Raw genomic sequence first — 27,502 nt, 5'->3', positions numbered from 1 at the left:
TTCCCTGGTTTGTGGTGAATTAATTTGGGACTGTCCGGAATGTTGTCTGGACAGTCCCTTCTTTATTGTGGTAGATACTGCAATAAAGGTACTGTTTGGATGGGCTCTGAGAGAAAGTGATTTCCCCAAGGTTTCTCATGTCCAAGTAGGGATTTGAACTCTGGTTCCAGGATTGTAATTCACAATTCTGTAATAGTTGTCAGATAAATCAGATAGTTCTGTATACCTTTTGACCTGATAGCTTAAAATAGCCACCCTGAGTCCCCCCTCGGGGGTTGAGAAGGGCGGGATAGAAATATTGGAAATAAATAAATGGAAATAAATAAAATTAAGAAGGTGGACCACAATCGTGATGTCTGGCGTATTGTGTTCCAAAACTTTGTCAGTCTGGATTTGAAAGTATGTGTATATTTTATTCATAGAATCATAGAATCAAAGAGTTGGAAGAGACCTCATGGGCCATCCAGTCCAACCCCCTGCCAAGAAGCAGGAATATTGCATTCAAATCACCCCTGACAGATGGCCATCCAGCCTCTGTTTAAAAGCTTCCAAAGAAGGAGCCTCCACCACACTCCGGGGCAGAGAGTTCCACTGCTGAACGGCTCTCACAGTCAGGAAGTTCTTCCTCATGTTCAGATGGAATCTCCTCTCTTGTAGTTTGAAGCCATTGTTCCGCGTCCTAGTCTCCAGGGAAGCATTTTATTGTCACATTCTAAGTATTAATGTATACCATCAAAACGATGAAGATAAATTTAGAAGTATTTCTAACATGAGGCGTGTAATAGCAGATGTTAGCATAGCACACATCTGCACTTAGGTAAACTTTTTAACAAGCTTCTTTTGTTTATGTACTTTTGTTGTTGCATATAGTTTGCATTTTGTAAATGTTTATTTGCATGTTTTTTCCTCTTTCATTTTCCTTTTGGCTAAAACCTTTACTTGGTTTTACTAATAAAGTTGGTTGATGGACAAAAGACATCAGGGGTGATTTTAGTAACAGCAGATGTCTCTATTGAATAATTACAGTCATTCTGTTGTTGAGATGTTGAGCTACATTGTTGAGATGCAAAAAACACACTAGTAAAGGTGTGGTTTTTGCATTAAGTCTAGTCAAGTCCAACTCTGGGCGGATGTGTGTGTGTGTGCTTATCTCCATTTCTTAGCCAAAGAGCTGGCATTGTCCGTAGATGTCTCCTAGGTCATGTGGCCGCATGACTGCATGGAGTGCTGTTACCTTTTTGCTAAAGCGGTACCTATTTATCTACTCACATTTGCATGTTTTCAAACTGTTGGATTGGCAGAAGCTGGGGCTAGCAACAGGAGCTTATCCCACTCCGTGGATTTGAACCGTCAACCTTCTTGTCAGCAAGTTGTACAGCTTAACTGTTTAACCCACTGCGCCACTGTGGCCCCTCGTCAGATTTTAAGACACCAGTCAGATTTTAAAAGCACAAGATATATATGAAAAATAACATTCTTCCCATGTATATTTTTCTTGCACTCTCCTTTACACAAATTGACATAAATTTTAAAAGTCTGTCTGCTTTTTATATGAATTCTTTCACCCTAGAAGTATTTTCCATCTTCATTCATGGATACTGAAAATTAGTACTTTTGAATGGAGTCGACTGAACCTTTTTAAAAATAGGACATTAATCTCGCATTAAGATGTCCATGCAGCAGATATATTTAGAAAGTGAGGACCTTTAAGTTACAATATAATATCTTAAAGATTTTTTGCAAGCTACCCATAATTCAAAACCATTTTTGAAACTTCTTAGCACGCTTTCAATACTTGTTTCATGTAGCAACAGCTTTGCATATTTTCTTTGAAGATTTTGAAAATACAAAGATAAATGATGACTAATGTGTACCATCTGCCTGAGGAAATAAAGATTTCTTACTGAGAACTTACTTTCTGCTAAGCTGATTTACTTGTAAGAAGGAAGCAAACCCATTCCTCTGCCATGAAAATGGGGTTTTTATATCGTCTGACAATTTTTAAAACAGGAACGTAAGCACTCTTGTTTTAAATATCTATATTTTATAGATTTGGGTCAGTAACATCTCTTCCCTTTGCTTGATGCAAGAATGGATGGGAGGGGGATGTAGCTGAGCATTTAGAAATAGAGCTAAGCATCCGAAGAAAATGGCAGGTAAATCTACCAAGAAAATGCAAAAATAGTAAATATAAGAGTCCTAGGTGTGAGTGGTTTTCAGTGTCTATTTTTCTGTTGTACTAGAAATTTGGAGACTAAAGAAAAATTGCCTTAGGGTGAGGGACTCTTAAATGAGTGAATAGTGTCTTCATTTTGCTCCATTGCCTTACCTAGGAAGTGGGTTAAAAGCAGCTGTGGAAATATAGGGGAAAGGGTTCTTCATAGAATTGCTCAATTTTTCTCTTTCCACACCATGCACCCTAAAAGCTTCATCTGATAGTCTGGAAAAACTAAACGTTACAATTCCACTGTAACTTTTGCTTCATTAAATTTGTCATTAAGTTGTAAAGGGTGGTTGGCATGGGTCATGGATCAGGTACAGTGCCTGGGGAGTCTCTGGTAGGGAGTCTCAGTGGAGAATGTAGGTGTGTGGGTGGACTAATAGTGTACATTGAACCATCTAGGTTTAACTATCTCAGCCACCCACATGAATAATTGTGAATTTTGGAGTCTTTTGGATTTTAGAATTCTGGATAATGACTATTCAACAAACATCAGAGTTTCTTTAGGAGGGAACATAGGAGGGGGTCAGAATGAGAAAAAGAAAGAAATCTTATTTTGGTTGTTATTATTAGCTTTTTTTTTTTTACATAGGTTGTGATATTTGCATTTTTGTTTGCAACAAATGAATTACAGTGTAAAAAATTAAACATCAGACTAATGAGGTATGAGTTGTACCATTACATAGCCTGAACCATAAGAAGGAAGGGACAAACAGCAAATTATCGCCTTCCTGTGATCAGTAAGACGAATGTCTTATTTTCCTGGCTACCTTCAACAAAACCTTACCCCCAGCTCTGATTTTTTTTCCCCACCCACCAGCCTAAAGGTTTCAGTTCGGCTTAGCATAACATTCAGCCAAATTTTAAAAATGTGCCACGCACAGTTCTTTCACAAATTTCATTACTAATTTTCATGTTCATTTCATCGAGGCAAATATTACAACATAAAAACATCTAAGCAAGTTGTGAAAAAAACTGTTATGGAGCAAATTTTGGGATTGAGTGGCCTTCCAGACAGGCCCTATATCCCAGGATCTGATCCCAGGTTTTCTGTTTATTCCAGGGTTCCTTCCACACAGGTATTGCAAAAAAGGTCCTGTCTGGACAGGCCCTTGGTTATCTGACTCCACACTGCCATATATTCCAGTTCAAAGCAGTAAATATGGGATTTTATTCAGTTGTGTGGAAGGGCCCCTGATTATCTGGCAGTAGGAACTCATATAGGTTTCAGTTTTTATGCTGACCCTCCCCAGCAATGTATGCTGTTGTATGTGCAAGTATTTGATGGCCTAACTTTCTTCAGAAGCATCCATCAGTAGGTCTGATAACAGGAAGAACCAAGCTGCTCCAGAGAGTGTTAGAAAAAAATTAAATGATAATTTTATGCTTATTCTCAGTTGGTACAAGTGTCATTGTGGAGTACAGTTGGCCCTCTGTATCCACAGATTCAAACATCAACATCTTGAAAGTATTTTTCTGAAAATCCAACAAAGCAATAGACATTAACTGCATTTTTAAAAACAGCTGTAAAACCAGGATGTCAAAGGATTTATCAGAACTGTCTCTACCAGATCAGAACAGTTTGAGAATATGCAAACTAACCATGTATGGGAGATCCTTTACCTAACTGAGACTGAAGCCCACTACTGATTGGTGTGTGGTGGGTCCCTCCTTTGCAAGAATAGCCTTTAACCAGAAAGCCAATATTTTAGAAATTAAGAACCAAATATAAAATGTCTGAACAATTTCTGTTCCTTCAGCGGGAACATCTAACAGCCTCTATTTTACCCAAATCATTTTGCGATTTTACATATATATCTAATTCAGATTACAATGTATAGCCAAGTAGTTTCATGTCATGCTTCCCATTTCCACTTCAGTTTATATCAGTGTTTCTCAACCTTCCTAATGCCGTTGCCCCTTAATACAGTTCCTCATGTTGTGGTGACCCCCAACCATAAAATTATTTTTAATTCCTACATCATAACTGTCATTTTGCTACAGTTATGAATCGTGATGATATGCAGGATGTTTTTTTATTCACTGGACCAAATTTGGCATAAATACCCGATACGCCCAATTTTTTTTTAATAAATAATCTTTATTCACGTTTTCAGTAGTAACACAACAAACATTAGCATTGGACATTTAAAAAACATTACAAACATTACAGTGCAGACGTAGATAGTAAGGAGGGGGGAAGGGGGGGAGTTTGGGAAGAGAAAGTGAAGGAGGAAGGGAAAAGGCAAGGGGAGCAGGAAGAGGGGGAGGGGGGGATGTTCGATACGTAAGGGAGGGGGTACAATTAAAAAAGATAATCTTGACTTCCTAAATAGTCTGCGGGGTTATGCGTGGATTTAGTATTTCCATTCATCCTCTCGTCTATATTTATTCCACTGTCTTCTTCACCGACATTCTAATGTGATGTTCTTCTTTTCCTTTAGGTATGTCCTCATTGGTTTCCAATCTATTTTTCTTTTTTGGCTTTTGTCATACACCAGATTTGCTAGCGAATCCATTTCCATTAGGTCTCTGATTTTTAAGAGCCAGTCTTCAACGGTTGGGAGATCTTTTTTTTTTCCATTTGCATGCCAGGGCGGTTCTTGCTGCCGCTGCTGCATGATATAATATCTTTTCTTTATTAGAATCTATGCTGAAGTCTAGCAGGTGTAGAAGGTAGTATTCGGGTTTTAATTCAAATTTTGTCTGAATTATTTGTTGGGTTTGTCTGTGAATCTCAGTCCAGAAACTTTTTACTTTCTTACACTGCCACCAGGTGTGGAAGAAGGATCCTAGTTGCGTGCCGCATTTCCAACAATTGCTGCTTGCCCCCTTATAATACTTCCCTATTTTTTGGGGCGTAAGGTGCCATCGATAAAACATCTTGCGCCAGTTCTGTTATAGACGCTGATTTGGCGAACCTAATTTTCTCCTTCCAGATGTGTTCCCATTCTTGAAGCAGAATGGTGTGTCCCAGGTCTGTTGCCCATGCGATCATGTTTTCTTTAACCAGCTCCGTTTCCGTGTCCCATTCGAGCAGTTTACTGTAAAGCACTTTGATCAATTTCTTCTCGTTTACCATTATTGAGTCCCAAAAGTTGTCAGGCGATGCAAAATCTTTTTTTTTGTCTTCCTTGAATGCTTCTGCAACTTGGATATAATGAAACCAAGACAAGTTTTCATCAGTCTTCCTTAGGGATTCTATTGATTTTAATTCCCACTGATTGCCTGTTTTTTCTAGTAACGTTTTGTAGGTGTGCCATTTACTACTAGGGAATTCTCTCTTGTGGTATGCTTCGATAGGAGATAGCCACAGAGGAGTTTTTTGGTAGAAGTTTGTTTTATATTTTTCCCAAACCTTGAGGAGGGCCGCTCTTATAAAATTACTGGTAAAATTCTTTTCGATTTTTGCTTTGCCGTGCCATAAATAGGCGTGCCATCCTCTTCTGATGTCGAAGCCTTCTAGGTTTAGTAATCTTCTCTTAGATAGTGTGGACCATTCCCTCACCCATGTTAACACACAAGCCTGGTAGTATATTTGTAAGTTTGGCAGGCTCCATCCCCCTCTTTCCTTTGCATCAACCATTGGTTGATGCAATGGTTGGCCGATACGCCAACCATTGTGTTGAGTTGGTGGAGTTGGGGGCGGGTATGTGATTTTGTCATTTGGGAGTTGTAGTTGCTGTGATTTATAGTTCACCTACAATCAAACAGCATTCTGAACTCCGCCAACGATGGAATTGAACCAAACTTGACATACAGAACTCCCATTGAAAGGGTTAACAGAACTTAGAAAGGTTGAAATGTTGAAATGCAAACCTAAAGAGGGGTTTGTCCCTCTCCTCTGGCCTGCAGAAGACCAAAAGCCAAGAGGAGATAATGTATCTAGAAGACACAAGATGCTCTATTGTCAAGTATGCCCAGGGAGTACCCAGGGTGGGTTAGTACACCCAGGGAGTACCCAGGGTGGGTTAACACCCAAAATGCTTATCTGTAACAATAATGTGTGTGTTTACGTAGTTTGTAGAGGGTTATCAGTTAAAGACACTGAAGTGGCAAAATATGAGAAAAACATGTTTTTGAATGGTTGATCCAATAAGAGGGGTGTGTGCCCATGACACAGTGAAAAGACATGTATATAAGAAGACTGAAAGATCCAAATGTCAGAGACAGCTCTCTTTGAAGACACTGGTCTGTCTTGGCTGTTTCTCCCTGTGTGGCCACACTTGAAATAAAGAGATTTTTTGCTTCACCTACGGAGACTGCTTGCCTTCTGTTGCCAGCCTTGGGGTGCCTAACTAAAGGGGTACCCTTCACCATGACCAACAAAAATACTGAGAGTTTGGTGGGCATTAACCTTGAGTTTTGGAAGTGTAGTTCACCTAAATCCAGAGAGCACTGTGGACTCAAACAATGATGGATCCAGACCAAACTTGGCACAAATACACAATATGCCCAAATGTGGAAACAGATGGAATTTGGGGAAAATAGACCTTGACATTTGTGGGTTGTAGTTGCTGTAATTTATAGTTCACCTACAATCAAAGAGCATTCTGAACCACACCAATGATAGAATTGGGCCAAACCTCCCACACAGAACCCCTATGACCAACAAAAAATACTGTTTTCTGATGGTCTTTGGTGACCCCTTTGACTCCCCCTCACGACCCCCCCCCCAGGGATCCCGACCCCCAGGTTTAAGAAATGCTGGAGCAGATGAATATGCTTCTTTCCCCTAAGTACCATTTAGATCAATGTTCACAAAAATGTGTGTATGTTGCTACTGAAATATACTGTACATTGATGCTGCTATATCCGGGAAACTTTCATGTCTGAGCTATAAAACTAGAACAGATGTTTTGTTTATTGAGATCTAAGGGAATCTTATATTCACAGAGGGATTCAAGATGGACAGGACATTGAACTAACAAAGTTGCTTGTTCCTGGAACTGGGGCCCATTCTACACTGCCATATAAAATACAGACTGTTTTGAATTGGGTCATTTGGCAGTGTAGACTCATATAAAGCCCTAAATGGTTCTGGCCCAAGTTACCTATCCGAATGTATCTCCACCTATGAACCCACCAGGACTTTAAGATCCTCTGGGGAGGCCCTGCTCTCGATCCCGCCTGCATCACAGGCACGTTTGGCGGGGACGAGGGACAGGGCCTTCTCAGTGGTGGCCCCTCGGCTGTGGAACGCCCTTCCCATGGACATTAGATCAGCCCCCTCGTTAATGGTGTTTCGAAGAAAACTGAAAACCTGGCTATTTGAACAGGCGTTCGGATAAGCAGTGCAATGAATATAATGAATATAGGAAAACGGAATTACGGATGACGAGTTGGATCACGATTCTAGTTACGAGATGTTAATGTGTTGTTTATTGATGTTAATTACTTAGTATACTACGGTGTTAATTGTTTTTAAATAGTGTATGTTGTTAGCACTGAATTTTTGCTCTTGTTAACTGCGTTGAGTCGCCTACGGGCTGAGAAACTGCGGTATACAAATAAAGTAAATAAATAAATAAATAAATATAATCCAGTTCAAAGTAGATAATGTGGATGATCTATTTTGATAATCTGGATTATATGGCAGAAGGCCCCTTTCACACAGTGCTCTCTGTATAAACAGTACTCTCTGTATAAAATTCACATTGAACTGGATTATACGGCAGTGTGGACACAGATAATCTAGTTCAAAGCAGGTACTGTGGATTGTCTGCCTTGATATTCTGGGTTATATGGCTGTGTGGAAGGTGCCTGGGAAGCTCTCTGAAGTAGGATTTGGGATGGTTTGGAAAGTTACAATGGAGAAGGGAAGGGAACTAGTATAGGATTTACGCCATTGGTCCAAAATATTTGTGCAGACATAGTTTTTAAAGAATTATAACAACAACATGGTAATGTTATAGTTGTGACATACTGCTTTCAGTTTTTCTGTTCCCCAACATACTACAAATCAACCATGTTTGTTTGAATATAAGGCATTTTTTGTACTGTCTACAGGTTGATGAACCAGAAAAAGTTTAATGGAATATGAAATATAGTTCATGATCTTTGGTTTGCCATACTTCAAATAATGCTTTTTGCATTTAATAATTCCATTTTAGAGAGAAAGTGACTTGTCTAACCATGATGGAATTCTAAAGAGTGGTTTAGTTGTTTTCTTGAAATGTATTGAAAGCTATGTTTATACCTTTGTGATGCCAAGGCCAGAGCTTGTTTCTGTGAAATAAGCAGAAAGATATAAACTTAAGTCGATATTTAATGGTGCTTGAAGCACTTGTAGGGGCCAAAGTAAATGTTTTGAGGAAATAAACATTTTAATGATTTGACCCATTAACAATATATTATTTTCTTTTTCCAGGAAAAAGTAGAATATGCCTTCCTGATAATTTTTACAATTGAAACATTTTTGAAGATTATAGCATATGGATTATTACTACATCCCAACGCGTATGTTAGAAATGGATGGAATTTATTGGATTTTGTAATAGTAATTGTAGGGTAAGTCTGATTAGATCTTCTAAAAATATAAATGCAACAAATGTTTTGACACTGTATGTAGCATTTCTGTAGTCTGTGTTATGTGGGCATATTACTAAATGGATAAAACAACAACAAACCTTTCAGTTTTGCTAGCTTTCAGTGTGAATGTCAAGTGCTTGCCTGCTTTGCTTATAAGACCCTATCTCTCCAACATCTGTGCAATAAGTCTTTTGCTATTGTTTTCCCACCAGGGCATTAGCAAGCAAATTTTGGGAACATGTTCCTAGGGCTATTTCATGTGTCAGTATTTTTTTTTCCTGCACAAGAAATACGTGCGTACACTCTAAAGTACAATCTGCAGCAAAATACACCTCCAGGAAAATACACAATGAGGGCATTGGGAATCTGGGGCAACCCACAAAGCCATCAAGAAAATGTGAAAAATATAATTTGATCAAGAAAGTAAACAGGGACTATTAAAATTTGTTGAAAATTCAATTTAACAAAAGATGTAAACATCTAGGAAATCAACCAAGGATAACAGTAATCGATCACTGTTGGATAAAATTGACTGAAAAGAAGTTTTCAAAGTATCCTATATCAATAATATTAATAGTTTGGTATAATGACCAAGTAGCAACAGTAAGAACAGAACATGGAACAACAGGCTGATTCAATTGGTTGATGTGAGTTTTTCGGGCTGTATGGCCATGTTCTAGAAGCATTCTTTCCTGATGCTTCACCTGCATCTATGACAGGCACCCTCAGAGGTTGTGAGGTCAAATCTCACAACCTTTGAGGATGCCTGCCATAGATGCAGGTGAAACGTCAGGAGAGAATGCTTCTAGAACATGGCCAAACAGCCCAAAGAAACCTACAACAACCCAGTGACTTCGGCTATGAAAACCTTTGACAATAGACTGGTTCAAGATTGGGAAAGGAGTACGGCAGGGCTGTATACTCTCACCTGACCTATTCAACATGTATGCAGAACACACCATGTGATGTGCGGGGCTTGATTAATCCAAGACTGGAGTTAAAATTGCTGGACAAAACATTAACAACCTTAGATGTGCAGATGATACCACTTTGATGGTTGAAAGCGAGTAGGAGCTGAATAGCCTTATAAATAAGGTGAAAGAAGAATGTGCAAAAGCTGGCTTGCAGGTAAACATAATAAAACCAAGATTATGGCAACCAGACTGACTGATAATTGGCAAATAGAGGGAGAAAACATGGAGATAGTGACAGACTTTTTAATTCTAGGTGCAAAGATTACTGCAGACGCAGAATGCAGCCAGGAAATCAGAAGAAGTTTACTTCTTGGGAGGAGAGCAATGATCAATCTCAATAAAATAGATAAAATCACACTGGCAGCAAAGATTTGCATAGTTAAAGCAATGGTATTCCCCATAGTCACCTACGGATGCGAGAGCTGGACTATAGGGAAAGCTGAGTGAAGAAAGATAGACACTTTTGAACTGTGGTGCTGGAGGAAAATTCTGAGAGTGCCTTGGACCACAAGAAGATCAAACCAGTCCATAATCCAGGAAATAAAGCCCGACTGCTCACTGGAGGGAAGGATAATAGAGGCAAAGATGAAGTAGTTTGGCCATGTAATGAGAAGACAGAAAAGATTGGAGAAGATAATGATGCTGAGAAAAATGGAAGGAAAAAGGAAGAAGGGCCAATCAAGGGCAAGATGGATGGATGGTATCTTTGAAGTAACTGGCTGACCTTGAAGGAGTTGGGGGTGGCCATGGCCAACAGGGAGCTCTGGTGTGGGCTGGTTCATGAGGTCACGAAAAATCGTAAGCGACTGAACGAATAAACAACAACAACTTTTCATAAACAGCATTAATTTGGGGAAATTCAATTTAATATGTCCCCTCAAATCAGAATATATTTATGTACTCAATGAACTCTTTCCAAAGACTTTAAGACTAGAATATAGAGTTAAATTGAAACAAATGTATTAGGGTTACTGTTTTGGATGGAAACTACTATACTCCAATGTTTTTCATTTCCATCCCACAAAATATATCATCACCCGGTTTCTGACTGCACAATCTCTATAGCATTCTTTGCAGGCCATTTACCCCAGAAGAGGAGAGCATTCCTTAAATAAGAGAAGTGTACATAATGCTACATAACTTCTATTGTAGTATTATGCCCCAAACATGTCTTAGCCATGTACAGGGAATTGTGTGATGGCATTTACATGATTCAGTGTGAAGTTAGTCATCTTTTATGTAACAGCTGAAAGTTAATGTATAGTAGTTTTGGGAACCAAGCATGTGAGCATCCCTGAGCAATATCTGAAAACGTAAAACTGTTTGCTTTTTGTAATAATTTCCTTTTATAATTTTATACATAAATGTGCATCTTCTGTTGGAAGCTAATTTCCCCCTTTTAATGTGACTTAATGCTTTTTTTGTTTGTTTGATTAAGTTTGACATTTCTTTCTTGAATGGAAGATGATACATCTCTTACTTCTTGTCTCCCAGATTGTTTAGTGTAATTTTGGAACAATTAACCAAAGAAGCAGAAGGGGGAAGCCATTCGGGTGGTAAACCGGGTGGTTTTGATGTAAAAGCCCTAAGAGCCTTTCGTGTGTTGAGACCTCTCCGGCTTGTATCAGGAGTACCCAGTAAGTAATTCTTACTTTCTTTATTTCGTTTTATGAATGCAAACAGTATTTTGTTGCAGAGTCTGGCTATGCTTTTTCACAATATACCCTGACCACTTATGCCAGTTTCAAATCAGCATAGAAAAAAATGGTTTTGGTGTGTGGATGATTAGACAGCTGCAGAGACTGCAGGCTTTTTTCCCAGCTTTCCCCTCTGGAATGTGCTTGTATGCATCAGTGGAACTCTTCATGTCCCCACAGTGATTTGCATTCTGCAGAACTGATGAACTAGAGTTTGTAATATGCACCCAAGGCTCTATTTTGGACTATTCTCCAACTTTGCTTGTATTGGATTGCAACACACTTTTGTGGCATGTGCAGTCTAGCCACTTTATTTTCAAACTAGCTTGGAGCTGCATTAAATGATTTGTATAAATGGGGCCTAAATGATTCCCAAACATTGGTCCTCTGGGTGTTTTGAACTTCAGCTCCTATAAGCTCTAGCTGACCTTACCAACAGTTAGGATTTCTGGGAGCTGAAGTCTACAACATCTGGAGGACCAATGTTTAAGAACCACTGTCTAGACCTTACCGTGAAGGACCGAGAGCAGGAACTAAGGACCTCTTCACATGGGCTTGATTTCAGTGGCAGCAATGGGGTTTTTTTTTAGTTTAGCCATGGAGCTTGATGGCTCCCATCACACTCTGGAAAAGTACTTCAGAGGTGGCTCCATGGATGAACTGGAAAAAAAAACCTTTCACCACTGAAAAATTGCCAGCAGTGGACAACGGAAGGAAAGATGGGTCAAGTCGGCTTAAGGAGATTTTTTCTCATGTGATAAGGTAGGGGGGAACCCGTGATGTGGAGTGACAGGTCCCCATACCCCTTGTGCAGGCACCACCAGGACAAAGTGAAACTGGCAGATTCTAACGGTGCATATGACAAGGTTCTTATATTTATTGGGTTTGGTGGTAGTCCTATGTTTACTATAATGTCTCATTTGACTCTTGGATGAGCCCCATATGAGAAACTCCTTAGCTCTCACTTTTCTGTGAATGATCTTGTCAGGAACTGGATCAGTGAAATGATCACATCACGAGTTGTTTCAATGAACTTTTTCTTTATTTGTATATTGCCCCACCAACTTTGACCTTGGGATAATGTAAATTCTTTACAGCAAGAGTTTTCAAGCTTCTTACACCATGGAGACCAGATCTGTCATGGAGTACTGGGTAGCTAACATAAACCCTTCTGTTCTCACAGCTGCATAACTGGCAGAGGGGAGGGAGCAAAATAAAGGCATTACCCCTCCCTGCATAAGAATCCCTCCTAGAAAAGTTCCCTTCCATTCCCAAATGTCAACTAATACGCAAACTAAAAACTGCCATTGGGCATTTAGAAGTACAATTTATACACTCAAAGAAAATGTGCAGGTAAAGTGACCAGGATAGTGTGAACACAGCATTTGAAAAAGTTCTAAGTTGTGTGATTTTGAGTATCTTTCTATTAGCCATGCTGAAAATTTGGAAAATTTCTGAGGAAGGCAGTTTCTCCTTTTTGATAGCCATACTCCAGTGTATCAAGGTACATTAGAGGGTATATAATCACTACTCATTCTGTTGGATACAGCCCTTATCCTGCATGAACACAAGGTGCACAGTAGAATACACCTCACACCATTTGCTTTGCTTATTGGAAAATAAAAACAACACCAATAATAATATTGACCACAAAAGAAAGATCCTTCGCATATTATGCAGCAAACTTCTGATGACTCCCTAGGACTCTTGGAAAATACTGTGCAAACTATAGCTATAGAAAGTAAAAGTTGGATCACTAAATCTGGAAAAGCTATAAAAACAAGCAGTTCAACAAAATGACATGTGGATTTGTTTTAATCCTTTCCGTTTTGTTGTCATTCATTGCTGTTTGTTGGGGGAGGGAGAAAGATGTTTTGGATTGAATGAAGCCTCTCTCTCCCTCTTATCTCTTGCTTATAACATTTGATCCAGAAGCAAGGTCATAATGCTGTGTTTATTAGACCATAATCTGTTGCCATGGAAATAGTGGTAATTGCTACAGATTTAACAAAATTACTTCAATGGAGGATCAAGCAACTGTGGGAAATATGCCACGAGTGGAGAGAAGATCTTTTGGTCAGATGCAACATTTTCACTCTCAACAAATCATTATCTCCGAGGACCCTTCCACACAACTAAATAAAACCCCACATTTTCTGCTTTATTTATTTATTTATTTGCTTCACTTTTATACCGCATTTTTCAGCCCTTGACAGGCGACTCAATGCGGTTTACAGTGCAATTAAAACACAGCAATACAACAACAGGGACGACGACGTCACTCCACAACAATTAACATCAGACAAAACAAATCAACAAACAACATATATAACACCTCCGTTAAAGTCAGATCCATTCTCATAGTCATTGTGCCGTTCCTATGTTCAATTACCGTCTTCCTTAATTAGTTGCATTGCTTAGCCAAACGCTTGTTCGTAAAGCCAGGTCTTGACCATTCTCCGAAACGTCAGCAACGAAGGTGCCTGTCTGATGTCTGTTGGCAAGGCATTCCATAGCCGAGGGGCCACCACTGAGAAGGCCCTGTCTCTCGTCCCCGCCAAGCGCACCTGTGACGCAGGCGGGATCGAGAGCAGGGCCTCCCCAGACGATCTTAATGTTCTAGTCGGTTCATAGGTGGAAATGCATTCGGAAGTGGAATATATGGTAGTGTGGACTCAGATAAAGCAGTTCAAAGCAGATACTGTGGGATTTTCTGACTTGACATTCTGGGTTATATGGCTGTATGGAAGGGCCTTATTTTGTAGGTGCATTTCATTCATTCCTAGCAAGAAATGGGCTTAAAAAAAAAAGCATAATGAGAAGATTTTTTTTATTATTAAGAATATCCAAGAACTATAGGCGAGTTATTTTTCATGAAGAAACTTTTTAAACCTCTAGTTCAGTGGTTTTCAACCTGTGGATCCCCAGGTGTTTTGGCCTACAACTCCCAGAAATCCCAGCCAGTTTACCTACTATTAGGATTTCTAGGAGCTAAAGGCCAAAACATCTGGGGACCCACAGGTTGAGAACCACTGCTCTAGTTTATATCTAATAAGCATTGAACATCTTCTGTTTAATGCTTCCAGTTATTCTAAAATGGGGACAAATGCCTACCACCCTCTAAAATTCTATGTGTGCTCTTTAACTACTTTCTGGGATAAGTCCCTTGAAATCAGGTGGTTGAGTTTCTATTAATTTGAAAGTGAGATGAACCCACAGAAATATATCTATTTTTGAACAGAGCAAGTGCACTCAGGGCCCTTATACACAGCCATATAACTAAGGATATCAAGGCAGGAAATCCCGCAATATCTGCTTTGAACTGGGTTATCTGAGTCCACATTGCCATATATTCCAGTTCAAAGCAGAAAATGTGGGATTTTATTCAGCTGTGTGGAAGGTATGCAGACCTATAGAGAGCCAATAAAAAAAGAAGGGTGGGGTGAGTTTCATTTTTCCACCTCCGTAGCTTATCCAGCCCCTGTAATACCAAAGTTGATTAGCAGCACCAGGGGCCCTTCCACACAGCCCTATATCCCAAAATATCAAGGCAGAAAATCCCACATTATCTGAGTGTGGATTAGATAACCCAGTTCGAAGAAGATATTGTGGGATTTTCTGCCTTGGGCTGTGTGGAAGGGCCCCAGGTCTGAGCCTTCCTGTCTTGTAGCAGAATAAGAAACTGCTTTATACATAACCTGGTACTGTTATTTTGACTGGCGGTGATTTTCCAGAGTCTGGCAGGCAGCGAACAATGGCTGGTACATTTTTTTTCAAAGACAGAGAAACGATTCAAGGGTATAGCAGTGAAAAAGCTATACGTTCTCCACCCTCAGGCTTGTCATTCACACCTAGGACTCATTTATTTGCTGTGTTTGCATTCCCTTGGTAACTTTCCCTGTTCCTTTGCTTTGAATGCTTAAAATCCTAAAACTCCAAATCAGCATTTAGATATAAATCACTGCACTGCTGGGAATTTGGGAACTAAAGGATATTTTCATTTAGGGGACAGATTTTTTTTTTATTTGAAGGGTAGTGCACTCATTTTGCCTCCCTCTCCGATAGCTGTAATCCCATTTATTCCATATTATGTTTTACGACTTTATCCTGCCTTTCCACTTAAAATATATTGTTGTAATGCTAAGATATGGAAATTGAACAACTGAAACAAATTGTACATTAAAACCATAAAATCAGAATGATAATCAGGAGATATCAAATTAATTTGAAAGGCCAATCTGAAAAAAATGTGTCTTCATGCTCATCCTAAAAGCAGCGAGGATGGCAATGGATTCCGTCTTTGAGAGAAATACTTCATGGTCTGGGAACAACACTGAAGAAAACTCTCTCTTTGTAAAATAGACTTCTGCAAGTGATGGTTTTCTTTTCAAGGAACCTTTCTTCAGAACCTTAGGATGCACCTACACTGTAAAATTAATGCAGTTTGACACTAATGCATCTGCCATAGTGCAATTTTGTGGAATCATGGGAGCTGTAGTTTGGTGAGGCAGCAGCACTCTTCAGCAGAGAAGGCTAAAGTTGTAAAACTGGAACTCCTATGATTCCATGCCATTGACCCATTACAATTAAAGTGGTGTCAAACAGCATTAATTTAACGATGTAGATGCATCCCTAGAACTAGATTTTTGAAATAGAACATGCAGCTGTAAGAACTTTTTCAGGCTTTGACTGTCAAGATTTTATGCTCAATTTACCAAGGTATTTAATTACGATGATGACATTTGACATATCCCTTTGTTGTAATTTATTCTAATGATACGAGCCTACAAAACAGTACAATAATCACCAGAATGCTTTGTCTGTCTGTGTGTTTTACAGGTTTACAGGTTGTCCTGAACTCCATTATAAAAGCCATGGTTCCATTGCTCCATATTGCCCTTTTGGTATTATTTGTTATCATAATCTATGCTATTATAGGATTGGAACTTTTTATTGGAAAAATGCACAAAGCATGTTATTTTGATGCTACAGGTAAGTGGAGGAGCTGTTAATTTAAACTATTTTTTTTCTGTATTAAGTAAACAATATGTGTGTGGGGGGGGGGGCACTCAAGCATTTGAAATATTGGTTTTCCTATTGATCTTTAATGAAAATGGAGCATTAGTCAGGGTTGGTTTTGTTCATAACTGAAAAGGAGAAAAAACCAGATGTATGATTTACTGTAACTCACAAAATGGGCTCTATAGATGGTAGCTAGTAAAGGTCATATCTTATAATTTTTTTAATTAAACAATGTTTACTATACAATTTGGAAAAAATAATTTTAAGGACTATTTGATACTGAGATTGTCTCTTGTAATTCAACAGAGGAAAAATTAACTTTATTCTTTTAAAAATCACAATCAGTATTGAATTCTGCACCTTTAAGGATTATATATCCAGTAAGCAGAAAAATACCTCATGTGCAGAGTGACAATTTCTGAATATTTTCCAACCTGTCATATTTATTTATTTATGTTGAGTATTTATATCCCATCCTTTTCATCCTGAAGGAGTACTCAGGGCAGCTTACAAAAGGTAACCATTAGATGCTAGCAATATACAAGTAAAATATCACAATAATCATGGAAATGTCAGTGATTGCATTTATATATATAGCCCAGGTCATTTAAGCATTGCCTTAGGTGACTTTTTGCACATATGTGTCCAATCGAGGGCCCTGACTGCTTGAAAGTAGGGAAGATTGCCCCTGTGAACTTACTCTCAGTTTCCTCTGGTTAATGTTCATTCATTGCACATAAGAGATTGTTCTACAACAGTGGTTCTCAATCTGTGGGTCCCCAGGTGTTTTGACCTACAACTCCCAGAAGTCCCAGCCAGTTTACCAGCTGTTAGGATTTCTGGGAGTTGAAGGCCAAAACATTTGGGGACCCACAGGTTGAGAAACACTGTTCTACATGGTTATGAACAGTAGACCTTCTCCGAGCTCAGCATTGAGGACTTCTCATTCTAAAATATTTTTGATCCTCTTTTAGAAATATTAGCTGAAGAAGATCCTGCACCATGTGCATTCTCAGGGAGTGGACGTCAGTGTCCAATTAATGGCACTGAATGTAAGGGCGGTTGGCCTGGACCCAATGGTGGCATAACCAACTTTGATAACTTTGGCTATGCAATGTTAACTGTATTCCAGTGTATAACCATGGAAGGATGGACGGATGTGCTATACTGGGTAAGTAACTAATCCATGACACTTCATGTGTTTTTGTAAACAGGTTTACATATGTGAATGACATTTGTTCTGTCCTGAACTATTCTGTTGATCATAAATCATTGTGAATCACTTTACTGTCCTGCTGTTCTTCCAGATAAAAGGATTTTCTTGGATTGCTGAGGTTAAAATGCCACATTTAATATGTTTTCTTTGTGTTTACTTTAAAGGGAATTTTGCATCAATTCTATATTCTCTGTGTGCTGTCAGATACAAACCTTCAGTTTTGTAGAGATCTGATCTTTCATAAAAGCTGACATTTAGTGTTTTATTTTATTTATTTACAATACATATCAGCATGATCACAAAACGATTTACATTCTTTTGAGCTTGCAATACCACCCAGCAAAAAGGCAACTTGTAAAGTATAATCATCAGCAGTGATTAAATTACTTCCTACTTCTGTTGCCTTATAAAAGGACAATGAATCATCTTCTGCTTTGGTAGAATTACCTGCTATGGGTGTAGTACCCGATGCTGAGAATAGCTAACATGTTATTATAAGGAGCGTTCATTAACGGTGATAATTTAAATTATGCATTACGTTTTTAAAGTTATTCAAATTATGCCTTAAGGTTTTTAAGACTCTGTGTCAAATGTTTCTGTAGCCGTGCATAACGATTCACTTGAAGAAGGATATTTGACAGTAATTGCTATTGAAATGTTCAGCCCAGAGAACACTGTCCATTGAACACAATCCACTGAAAACACTGAGATTAATTAGTATCCTTGGGATCAGTATAGCTGAATCAGCTAATACATTTAAAAGCTTTTAGCCTTAATAATTAAAATTATAGGGACTCAAGGCATTGCAAGCTTCCTTTTGTAGTCATATGCTTTGACCTTAGAGCATGTTGGGTAACACATGACCCTCCAGATTGCAACTCCCAGATCCTTATCAGTATTCTCCAATGATATATGGAATAACACATATTCTCACTATTAGACTAATTTTATTACACTTAGAGACAATAAGAAATCTATTGTAGAGGTTTATACAAAATATCTGCTTTGTAACCCTTTGCATATTTGCACCATTGGGATTACCAACTAATAATTTTTACAGGGGATAAAGGGCCTCCTACACTGACACTATAATGTAGTTAAAAGCCAAGAAATGGGGATATGTGCGGCAGTGTACATCAGAGGTGATATGATGCTCTAAAAAGTAAAGTCCAAGTTCAGACAACTGATCCTGGTGTATTCCAGATCCATGGTGAAATTAACTAACTACGCAAAATCTGGAGCACATTGTAGACACCCCTGATGAAGCACAGTAAATGATCCCAAACAGGAGTTGCTAAAAACTAGGGAAGAGTTGAATACAGGAGTCTTCAACCACATTGTTACTTTGTGCATATCTCCCTGATTTGTGTGGCACCGTGAAGGAAGGCTGACGCTTTTGCATTTTTGGTTAAAGAATGCTGGTGAATCTAATCAGCTTTTTCTCCAGTGACGGCCTTCTGAGATATCTTCAAAGCTGAAGGTGTGCTGAGAAGAGTGGTTTGCAAACTTTCCTGTGATGCTGAATGAGCAATTTTGCAGTCCACCCATCCCAGAGACTACTCTGAAAAAATAGTTCCCTTGGAGCCAGCAATTATTTGTGTTTGAGGTCACAGGGAAATTAAATGCACTAGAAGGAGGAGCAATCTTGTTGTCTGCTGCTCTAGGACATGAAACAGTGGGTTCAAACTACAAAGAAAGAGAACCCATCTAAACATTAGGAAGTACTTCCTGAAGGTAAGAGCTACTTGAAAGTGGAATATGCTCCATTGGAGTGTGATGGTGTTTTATTCCCTGGAGGTTTTTAAGCATACACTGGATGGCCATCTTTCTGGTGTGTTTTGATTTTGTGTTTCTGCATGAAAGCAGGTTGGACAATGGTCCATATGATTTCTTACAGATATGGGTGGATGACCCTTAAAAATTAACTTCAGGGTCAATTACAACGTCAGATGTTACAATACATTGTTGCTTAGTCTACTATCAGGAAATTTTTAAATGATGTTGAAAACAGTAACATGCCCCCCAAAATGGCATATAATGCCCCCCTAAATGACAAAAAGGAACTGGCTGTCTAAATACAAAATAACTTGATGAATTCTTTGCTTTGGCAATGGAAAGGACTCAGTTGTCAGAAATACTATAGAAAAAAATATTAATTTCTTTCTAATGTAGCATTATTTTAACCATCCCAAATAATATTTAAAACATATTATATCAAGTAAACAACTTAATTCCTATCATTTATGCTGTCTAAAATAGATTAATACTTACAAAGTTATGACCCTGAATATCAGACATTACCATAAACTTCAAAGCAGTTAGAAGATGAAAAGCACAGTTGAAAGATAGAAATGGACATACAGAAATTTGAGTTGTGTACCAGGAGTTATGTTTAGTTACATAAGCTTATGAAGCTTACAAAATAAATCAGTAACTGTTCACCAGTTTCATAGAAGTTTCAGATACGCAGTGGGCTTATAACCTGGACAGGTAGCAACTTTCTCTATACACCTGATGCAGCCCCAAATTTCAGAACAAGGAAGTTATTTAGCAAAAAGGAAAAAAACCAGTTACTTTTGTTCAAGAAGTTCAATAGCAGAAGCAGAGCATGCAAACCAGGAGGAGACTAGCAGAAGATTTGGCTTTCATGCATATGAGGTGGTTGAAAGAATTTCCGAACAGGTTATAAACATCTCTAGAAGTATAGACATTATCCTAATCACCAGACAAGCAACTAAATTTGTGTGGCATTGAGTCTGCCATCCATGTTGTTAGCCACCCCGAGTCCCCAAAGTAGATGGGATGTGATACAAATAAAGTTGACTTGACCTTACTAGATTAGATGAATTGCTTAAGGCTAAATCCTAACCCTAAACTAACTTATACTAGGAGCGGGTGGATTTTAGACCTTGTGGGATGTAAGATACTTTGATTTACTAGATTGCTCAATAGATCATGGTTTAAAAAAATTAAATAATTATGAGTTTAGGAATGGGCCAAAACTAACAAAATGAAGTTCAACAGTGACAAATGCAAGATACTCCACTTTGGCAGAAAAAATGAAATGCAAAGATACAGAATGGGGGACGCCTGGCTCGAGAGCAGTACGTGTGAAAAAGATCTTGGAGTCCTCGTGGACAACAAGTTAAACATGAGCCAACAATGTGATGTGGCGTGAAAAAAGCCAATGGGATTTTGGCCTGTATCAATAGGAGCATAGTGTCTAGATCTAAGGAAGTAATGCTACCCCTCTATTCTGCTTTGGTTAGACCACATCTGGAATATTGTGTCCAATTCTGGGCACCACAATTCAAGAGAGATATTGACAAGCTGGAATGTGTCCAGAGGAGAGCGACTAAAATGATCAAGGGTCTGGAGAACAAGCGCTATGAGGAGCGGCTTAGGGAACTGGGCATGTTTAGCCTGAAGAAGAGAAGGCTGAGAGGAGATATGATAGCCATGTATAAATATGTGAGAGGAAGCCACAGGGAGGAGGGAGCAAGCTTGTTTTCTGCTTCCCTGGAGACTAGGACGCGGAACAATGGCTTCAAACTACAAGAGAGGAGATTCCATCTGAACATTAGGAAGAACTTCCTGACTGTGAGAGCCGTTCAGCAGTGGAACTCTCTGCCCCGGAGTGTGGTGGAGGCTCCTTCTTTGGAAGCTTTTAAGCAGAGGCTGGATGGCCATTTGTCAGGGGTGATTTGAATGCAACATTCCTGCTTCTTGGCAGGGGGTTGGACTGGATGGCCCATGAGGTCTCTTCCAACTCTTTGATTCTATGATTCTATGATTCTATGAATGTGTTTTCAGTTCCAAAACTGAATAGAGATTACATATCAATCTGCTCTTGGTTATCCCAAGCATTCATTTCAAGAAGATGGTTTGGGGCAGAAAGATCCAGTTTATTACTGCTGTTTCTATTAATGCCTGCCTGCAATTTGAAGTCTGTTTGAGAGATCCTCTTCTGTTTCTCGCTCCAGTTCTGTAGTGGCACTCCAATTATGGAATACTCTCCCCTTGGAGGCTCAATTGCCACCAATGTTGGTGTCACTCCAACACTATGACAAAGCATGGCTTTTTATTAAAACCTTTGAATCTAATTGATCGTATCCAGTTTGCACATGTGCTATGCCCAGCATTATTTTACATTGCCTTAATGTAGTTTAAATTGTAGGTTTTTAACTGATGATTTCGTGTATTTTTAGTTTTTCAATATTATTGTTAATAATGATTATTTTAAATGAATTTTCTTGTAAGCTCATTTAAGGTATTTGGATAAAAGGCTGGATATAAATATTTTGAAGAACATTAGAAATCAGAATGATCTGCTGCATATCACTCATCTAATTACCAATTCACAGCCCATCCCATGCTGTGCAGTGATAAGAAATGTCTTTGAAGGGCATTTTCAACAGTAGCTTAATATCTTGTCATCCTGTTTGCAGTTGGTCTGGCAGTGGTGCCTGCTGTTAACATGCAGATGTCACTACAGATAAAACACACTGGGCTCATATAATATTTACAATATTTGGTGGTGATTCATATTCATAGCAAATTACTTCATCAAAACAGATATTCAGCAAAGCAAAATATTGATTGTTTTATAATTTCATTTAATTGGGCATATCACATTGTCTCAAAAGAAGGCAAAGGCAAATTCTTCCAGAACAAATCTTGCCAATGAAAACCTTGTCAGAAGTTACTTGAAGGCATACAACAACAACAACAACAACAACACAAGTATATTTAAACACCTCTTATAAAATATATCTGAGAAGCATACGAATGGTGCCCACATTTGGAAATTTAAAATCAAAGTGGTTAAGCAAAATCAGAAGTCTGGAGTTCCATAAAAGTTTGTGTGTATGTGCCTTCCACTCATCTGTTTACTTATGGTGACTCCATGAATTTCATAGGGTTTGCCAGTTCCTTTTTCTGAAATGTAGTCTACGTCACCTGATATTCCTTAGTGCTCTCTCATTGAAGTACTAACTGGGACTGACCATGCTTAGCCTTTCAGTTCAAATGAGAGCTAGGGTATGCAGGCCACATACTTTCAATAAATTAAATATAGCCAAGTTGTGTCATGTATTCTCAGTCTTAGTTTTTAAGGAAGCAAAAGCCAACCATCTGGTGCTACAAATTCTTATGGTGTTAGCACTTCTGAAGGAAGTAATATCATAATTGAAGAAAATACATAATATGTAATTCCTTTCAAAGTTACATAGCAGGCATTGAGATTCACTTTTATATTAATAAGACAGCAGAAAATATTTCAGGTGTTGATCTTGCACACATTCTTCTGGACAATCTTGTGCATATGTCACTGGAATGAATTGGAAAGAACGAAGGAGCATTTCATTTATGGTGGATTATCCCCCTTTGATCATTAAATGGATACTTATGGATAATCACTCCTCTGAAATCTTAAACATGAAAGAACTGCTTGCCCTTCTTGTAACATGGTGAAACACAGAAGCAGAGATTAGGAGGAAGAGAGACCACTACAGATATTTTAGCAGATAGAGTACTACTACCAAAGAAAAACTATAAATATTAAGAAGTCTTTGTCTTAGAAGAGAGCACCGGGTAATGCTGATTAAATGTCAGAGTCTCAGATGAACATTGTACCATGCTGATTCCACCTAGAGAAAAAAATATTTTGAAATACTTTACAAGGGAATGCCCAGTCCCAACAGAACAGAACATGCTTTTTTTTCTCCGAGATACATGAAACACTTGAAGGTGTGTCAGAGAAAAAGGTAAAAAGCTCTCTTGTAAGATCACTGTTTGTTGTTCTGTGCTTTCAGATAGTTATGATAACATTAAAGGGAGACTATCATGGGTTTTTTTTTTTGCCAATATTTGATAAGAAGAGGTTTGCCATTGCCTTCCTTTTGGTGTTAGTTGCCAAAAGTCACCCATAGGGTTTCCATTGCTGTGTGGGGATTTGAACCCTGGTCTCCTGGGTCAGAGTCGACCACTGATATCACCATGTTCAGTATACCTTGTGAGAATATGTGCTTGCATAATAGTAGCCATCACATAATAGTTGCGCCCCCATATTTGGAGTGACAAAATTGGATATTTGAAAGTCTTTGGGATTTCTGTACTTTATTAGCTGTAAGACCACCCAAACCAATTAGAACCTGTTACACTAAGGCGCAGTGGGTTAAAGTGCTGAGTTGCTGAGCTTGTTGACCAAAAGGTCGCAGGTTCGAATCCGGGGAGCAGCATGAGCTTCCACTGTCAGCCCCAGCATCTGCCAACCTAGCAGTTCGAAAACATGCAAATGTGAGTAGATCAATAGGTGGGAAGTTAACAGAGCTCCATACAGTCATGCCAGCCACATGATTAGAGGTGTCTACGGACAATGCTGGCTCTTCGGCTTAGAAGAGCCAGCACACCCCAGAGTTGGACATGACTGGACTTCATGTCACAGGAAAACCTTTACCTTTGCCTACACCAAGTCCTACGACAGGGAATCTTGCATGAATTCCACCTGAGTGAACTGTGCTTCTCTCCTCATCCTTGCTAAATTTACATTTAGAACTATAAGATCAGCATTTTGTGGAAAGTAAACCGAGATTATAGAAGCATTGGCTAAGGTCAGCAGGGGTCCTCAGGAGGTCTCATTAGATGATATGCTCATTATGCCTCTGACTATGTGAACATAGTCAGAGGCTTATCTGACACACAAACACTTATGTCCACTCAGTGGGAAACTGCAGCACTTTCTAGTAAGTCAGATGTTGGGACTTTGGTCCATGCAAAAGGATGAAGGGAATATCAACCTCCACATCATCCATAAGAGAGAGACACACAGGCATAGGATGAATTACCTGTGTGTATGTAAGTAACAGGATACCAACCAATATTAGATTAGGTGTATAATGTAACATATGTTTGACTTTGTAGTATTTGTTGGTTGAGGTGAGTGTGTGTTTGGGGAGTACACATGAGTTACCTATGGCCAAATAAATAAATAAATAAACATCAGCACCCATCTCTTTTCCAGTGCTGTAAGAACCAAACACTGTCTAATTGTTTTACTAGGGAAAACACTTTTTAAAGGCTTTAGTGCCTTTTTGGTGACCCAGAGGAGAAAGCCATAGTTTATTCTGTCTTTTCAATGGTGAGGATTCTGATCTACATTAAAAAAATAAAATAATAGTGAGGCTTTCTACATCTCAATCTTCACATCCTCCCCCGCAATTATGATGATATTCCAAACTTGATGGACACACTCGGCAGGGAAGGCAGCAGTGATACCTTGGCAACTCAGAGGAGAAAGTCATTTTATGTTGCTTTTTTATGCTAGGACCCATGATCTACTCCAGGAGGCCTCAAACTAAGGCCCGGGGCCAGATATGGCCCTCCAAGATCATTTACCCGGCCCTCGCTCAGGGTCAACTTAAGTCTGAAATGACTTGAAAGCACACAACAACAATCCTATCTCATCAGCCAAAAGCAGGCCCACACCTCCCATTGAAATACTAATAAGTTTATATTTGTTAAAATTGTTCTTCATTTTAATTGTTGTATTGTTTTAAGTGTTTTTTGAACTACATATAAGATCTGTGCAGTGTGCATAGGAATTCATTCATGTTTTTTCCAAATTATAATCTGGCCCTCCAACAGTTTGAAGGACTGTGATCTGGCCCTCTGTTTAAAAAGTTTGAGGACCCCTGATCTACCCCTTCACTGTTGATCTCACTTCTGACTGGGCTCAGCTAAGGTGCAGGTGGAGGCTCCAGGGAGAAGGAGCGGAAAATGTTTGCACCCTGAATCTGGGCAGGGGAAATATGCGACCATCAGTGCTTTGTATTATGAGTAAATGTGGCACTAGAAGGAGCAGTCTAAATTGTAGCTGGATTGTTTTGCTAGTGTAAACCCCCAGTCACGTAACATTCCTTTTTGGCACAGAATGATAAACAGAGAAGTTCTTACATAGAACACATGAACTTCTTGTAGTCTGTTTGCATCCTCTTTGCTTAGCTCTGGTAGTGTGACTGTAGGAAGCATTTGTTTAATATACCATCTGAATAGAATCCTGGGTTCTTTTTCCTTTATAAGCCAAGATCATTCTACACAGACACAGTCTCTGTGTTATGCTGCCTGTTATCTGGAAGAGAATGTACAGAGATTTAAATTGACTTCTGTTGGCATGCTTGCCTGTCTACATGAGTTCTTTTTGCAAAGAAATTAATGCCAATGTAGGTACTTTTGGGATTCACTGGATAGGGTCTGGACAGATATGAAGAGAAAAGACCTCATGGCTGCAATGGAAAACTGAGCTTTTATGTGCTTCTGTTAAAATCTTTCTCCCTGTCAACCATTGCGATTCAGCTTCCTTCCTGCATAAAACACTTCTTACTGTAACATCCAAAATCATAAGAAACAGATCTGTAGGTTTTTATGACTATCAACAACAATCTGTTTTCTTTGCATTATTTTTGTCACCATCTTTGACTGGTGAAGATGCCAGTGAGCTTTGAAATCTAGCATGGTGCCTTTTTGTGGCTTCTGGGGCCCCCAATAAAGGTGTCTCTCATGTGTATCTTGGATTTTGAAACATGAAGTGATATCATTATTGTGTTTGCTCTTCTCATGAGATAAAATGAGAAAGAGGTTAACATCTACTTGTATTCTGAAACAAAAAGAGCATAGGAAAAAGTCAAGCTGCCTTTGCCAGAGTGATAAGCTGTTGGTAAGCTGCCCAAGTTGAAAGGCATTCCCTTTTTATACAGCTTGATATTTGAGCCTCCAAGAGGCCAGAGCAGAGTGCTTTGAAATGATCAAGGTTTGAGGAACTGGCTGTTGTCCTCGAAAGGCATGAGGAACTGGCCAGCATGCTTTGAAGTCTGCATTCCTAGGTTAGTTGGCCTACTGTGTGGACATCAAAGCCTGTTGGAACAGCTCTAACTGTTCTTGAGTTCCAAGGCTACTCCAAGTACTGATAAAACTACCAGGCTCTTCCACACAGCTGTATAAAATCCACACTGAACTGGATTATATGACAGTGTGAACTCAGAAAACCCAGTTCAAAGCAGATATTGTGGATTATCTGCCTTGATATTCTGCATTATATGGCTGTGTGGAAGGACCTTAACATGCTAACTGAAATATTGCAAAAACACAAGCAAGAAGAATATCATTCCTATCCAAACAGTAACTGTAAAAATGGCTAATATGAAGAGAACCTTTGGCTGCAGCACAGAAACAGCAGTGCATAAATCTCATTGAATGCAATGGGATTGATATCTGAGTTGATGTGTATTCATTTGGTTAGCCAGGCATTTAGATACTGATAATATTTTTCTCTGCAAGATTAGAGGCAGTCAGAAATGTTCATTGATTTATTTTTCAAGCTGAATTAACTGCCCTCAAATACAAATGTCTTTGAAATGGAATAAATGAATGGTTAAAGCCTGGTTTGGAAAAGCTGTCTACATGCATAGCGAGGAACAGTACTAAAAGTGACTGAAGGAGGGCAAATGCTAGAATGAATGAAGTTCTAGAGTAGAAATGGAACATGTTCCTGTTTGCCGTTCTGCGGCATCTGAATGTGACTTATCATTCCCTGTGAATTTAGCATTCCTATGTTAAAAATGTGTAATAGCTGGCATTTTTACTACTTCAGCTTTTTCCCTGCAAAGTTGGGTACAGACAAGATTTTGCCACATTGTAAAATCAATTTATTTTCAGTGTTGGTAACCTTGACAACTTATGACACTAGGCCTCTGAATGTATTAGGAAACATAAGAGATGGCCTTTATTGTAAACTATTACATTTTGCCTTTAAGTATTGACAAATTGTGCAGATTACAAGGAGAGA

At 38.9% G+C, this 27,502-nt stretch overlaps 1 protein-coding gene across 22 annotated transcripts in view; it reads left to right on the top strand.

Moving 5' to 3' along the window:
- The window catches only part of CACNA1D (calcium voltage-gated channel subunit alpha1 D), a 272,363-nt gene that overhangs the window by 88,671 nt on the left and 156,190 nt on the right, over positions 1-27,502 (top strand). For all 22 annotated transcript variants that reach the window (XR_009630816.2, XM_060766053.2, XM_060766054.2 and 19 more), the window contains exons 4-7: positions 8,592-8,731; positions 11,221-11,363; positions 16,263-16,415; positions 17,420-17,616. Coding sequence is in view for 21 of the 22 variants with exons in the window: in XM_060766053.2 (XP_060622036.2) it covers positions 8,592-8,731; positions 11,221-11,363; positions 16,263-16,415; positions 17,420-17,616 (633 nt within the window). In the remaining variant the exon portion in view is untranslated. The remainder of the gene's footprint in view (positions 1-8,591; positions 8,732-11,220; positions 11,364-16,262; positions 16,416-17,419; positions 17,617-27,502) is intronic.

This window comes from Anolis sagrei, chromosome 2 (assembly GCF_037176765.1).
Source record: "Anolis sagrei isolate rAnoSag1 chromosome 2, rAnoSag1.mat, whole genome shotgun sequence".
In the NCBI taxonomy this organism is placed as follows: domain Eukaryota; kingdom Metazoa; phylum Chordata; class Lepidosauria; order Squamata; family Dactyloidae; genus Anolis; species Anolis sagrei.
Note: the sequence above shows the minus strand (reverse complement) of the source record. Positions and strands in the feature narration are given on the sequence as shown.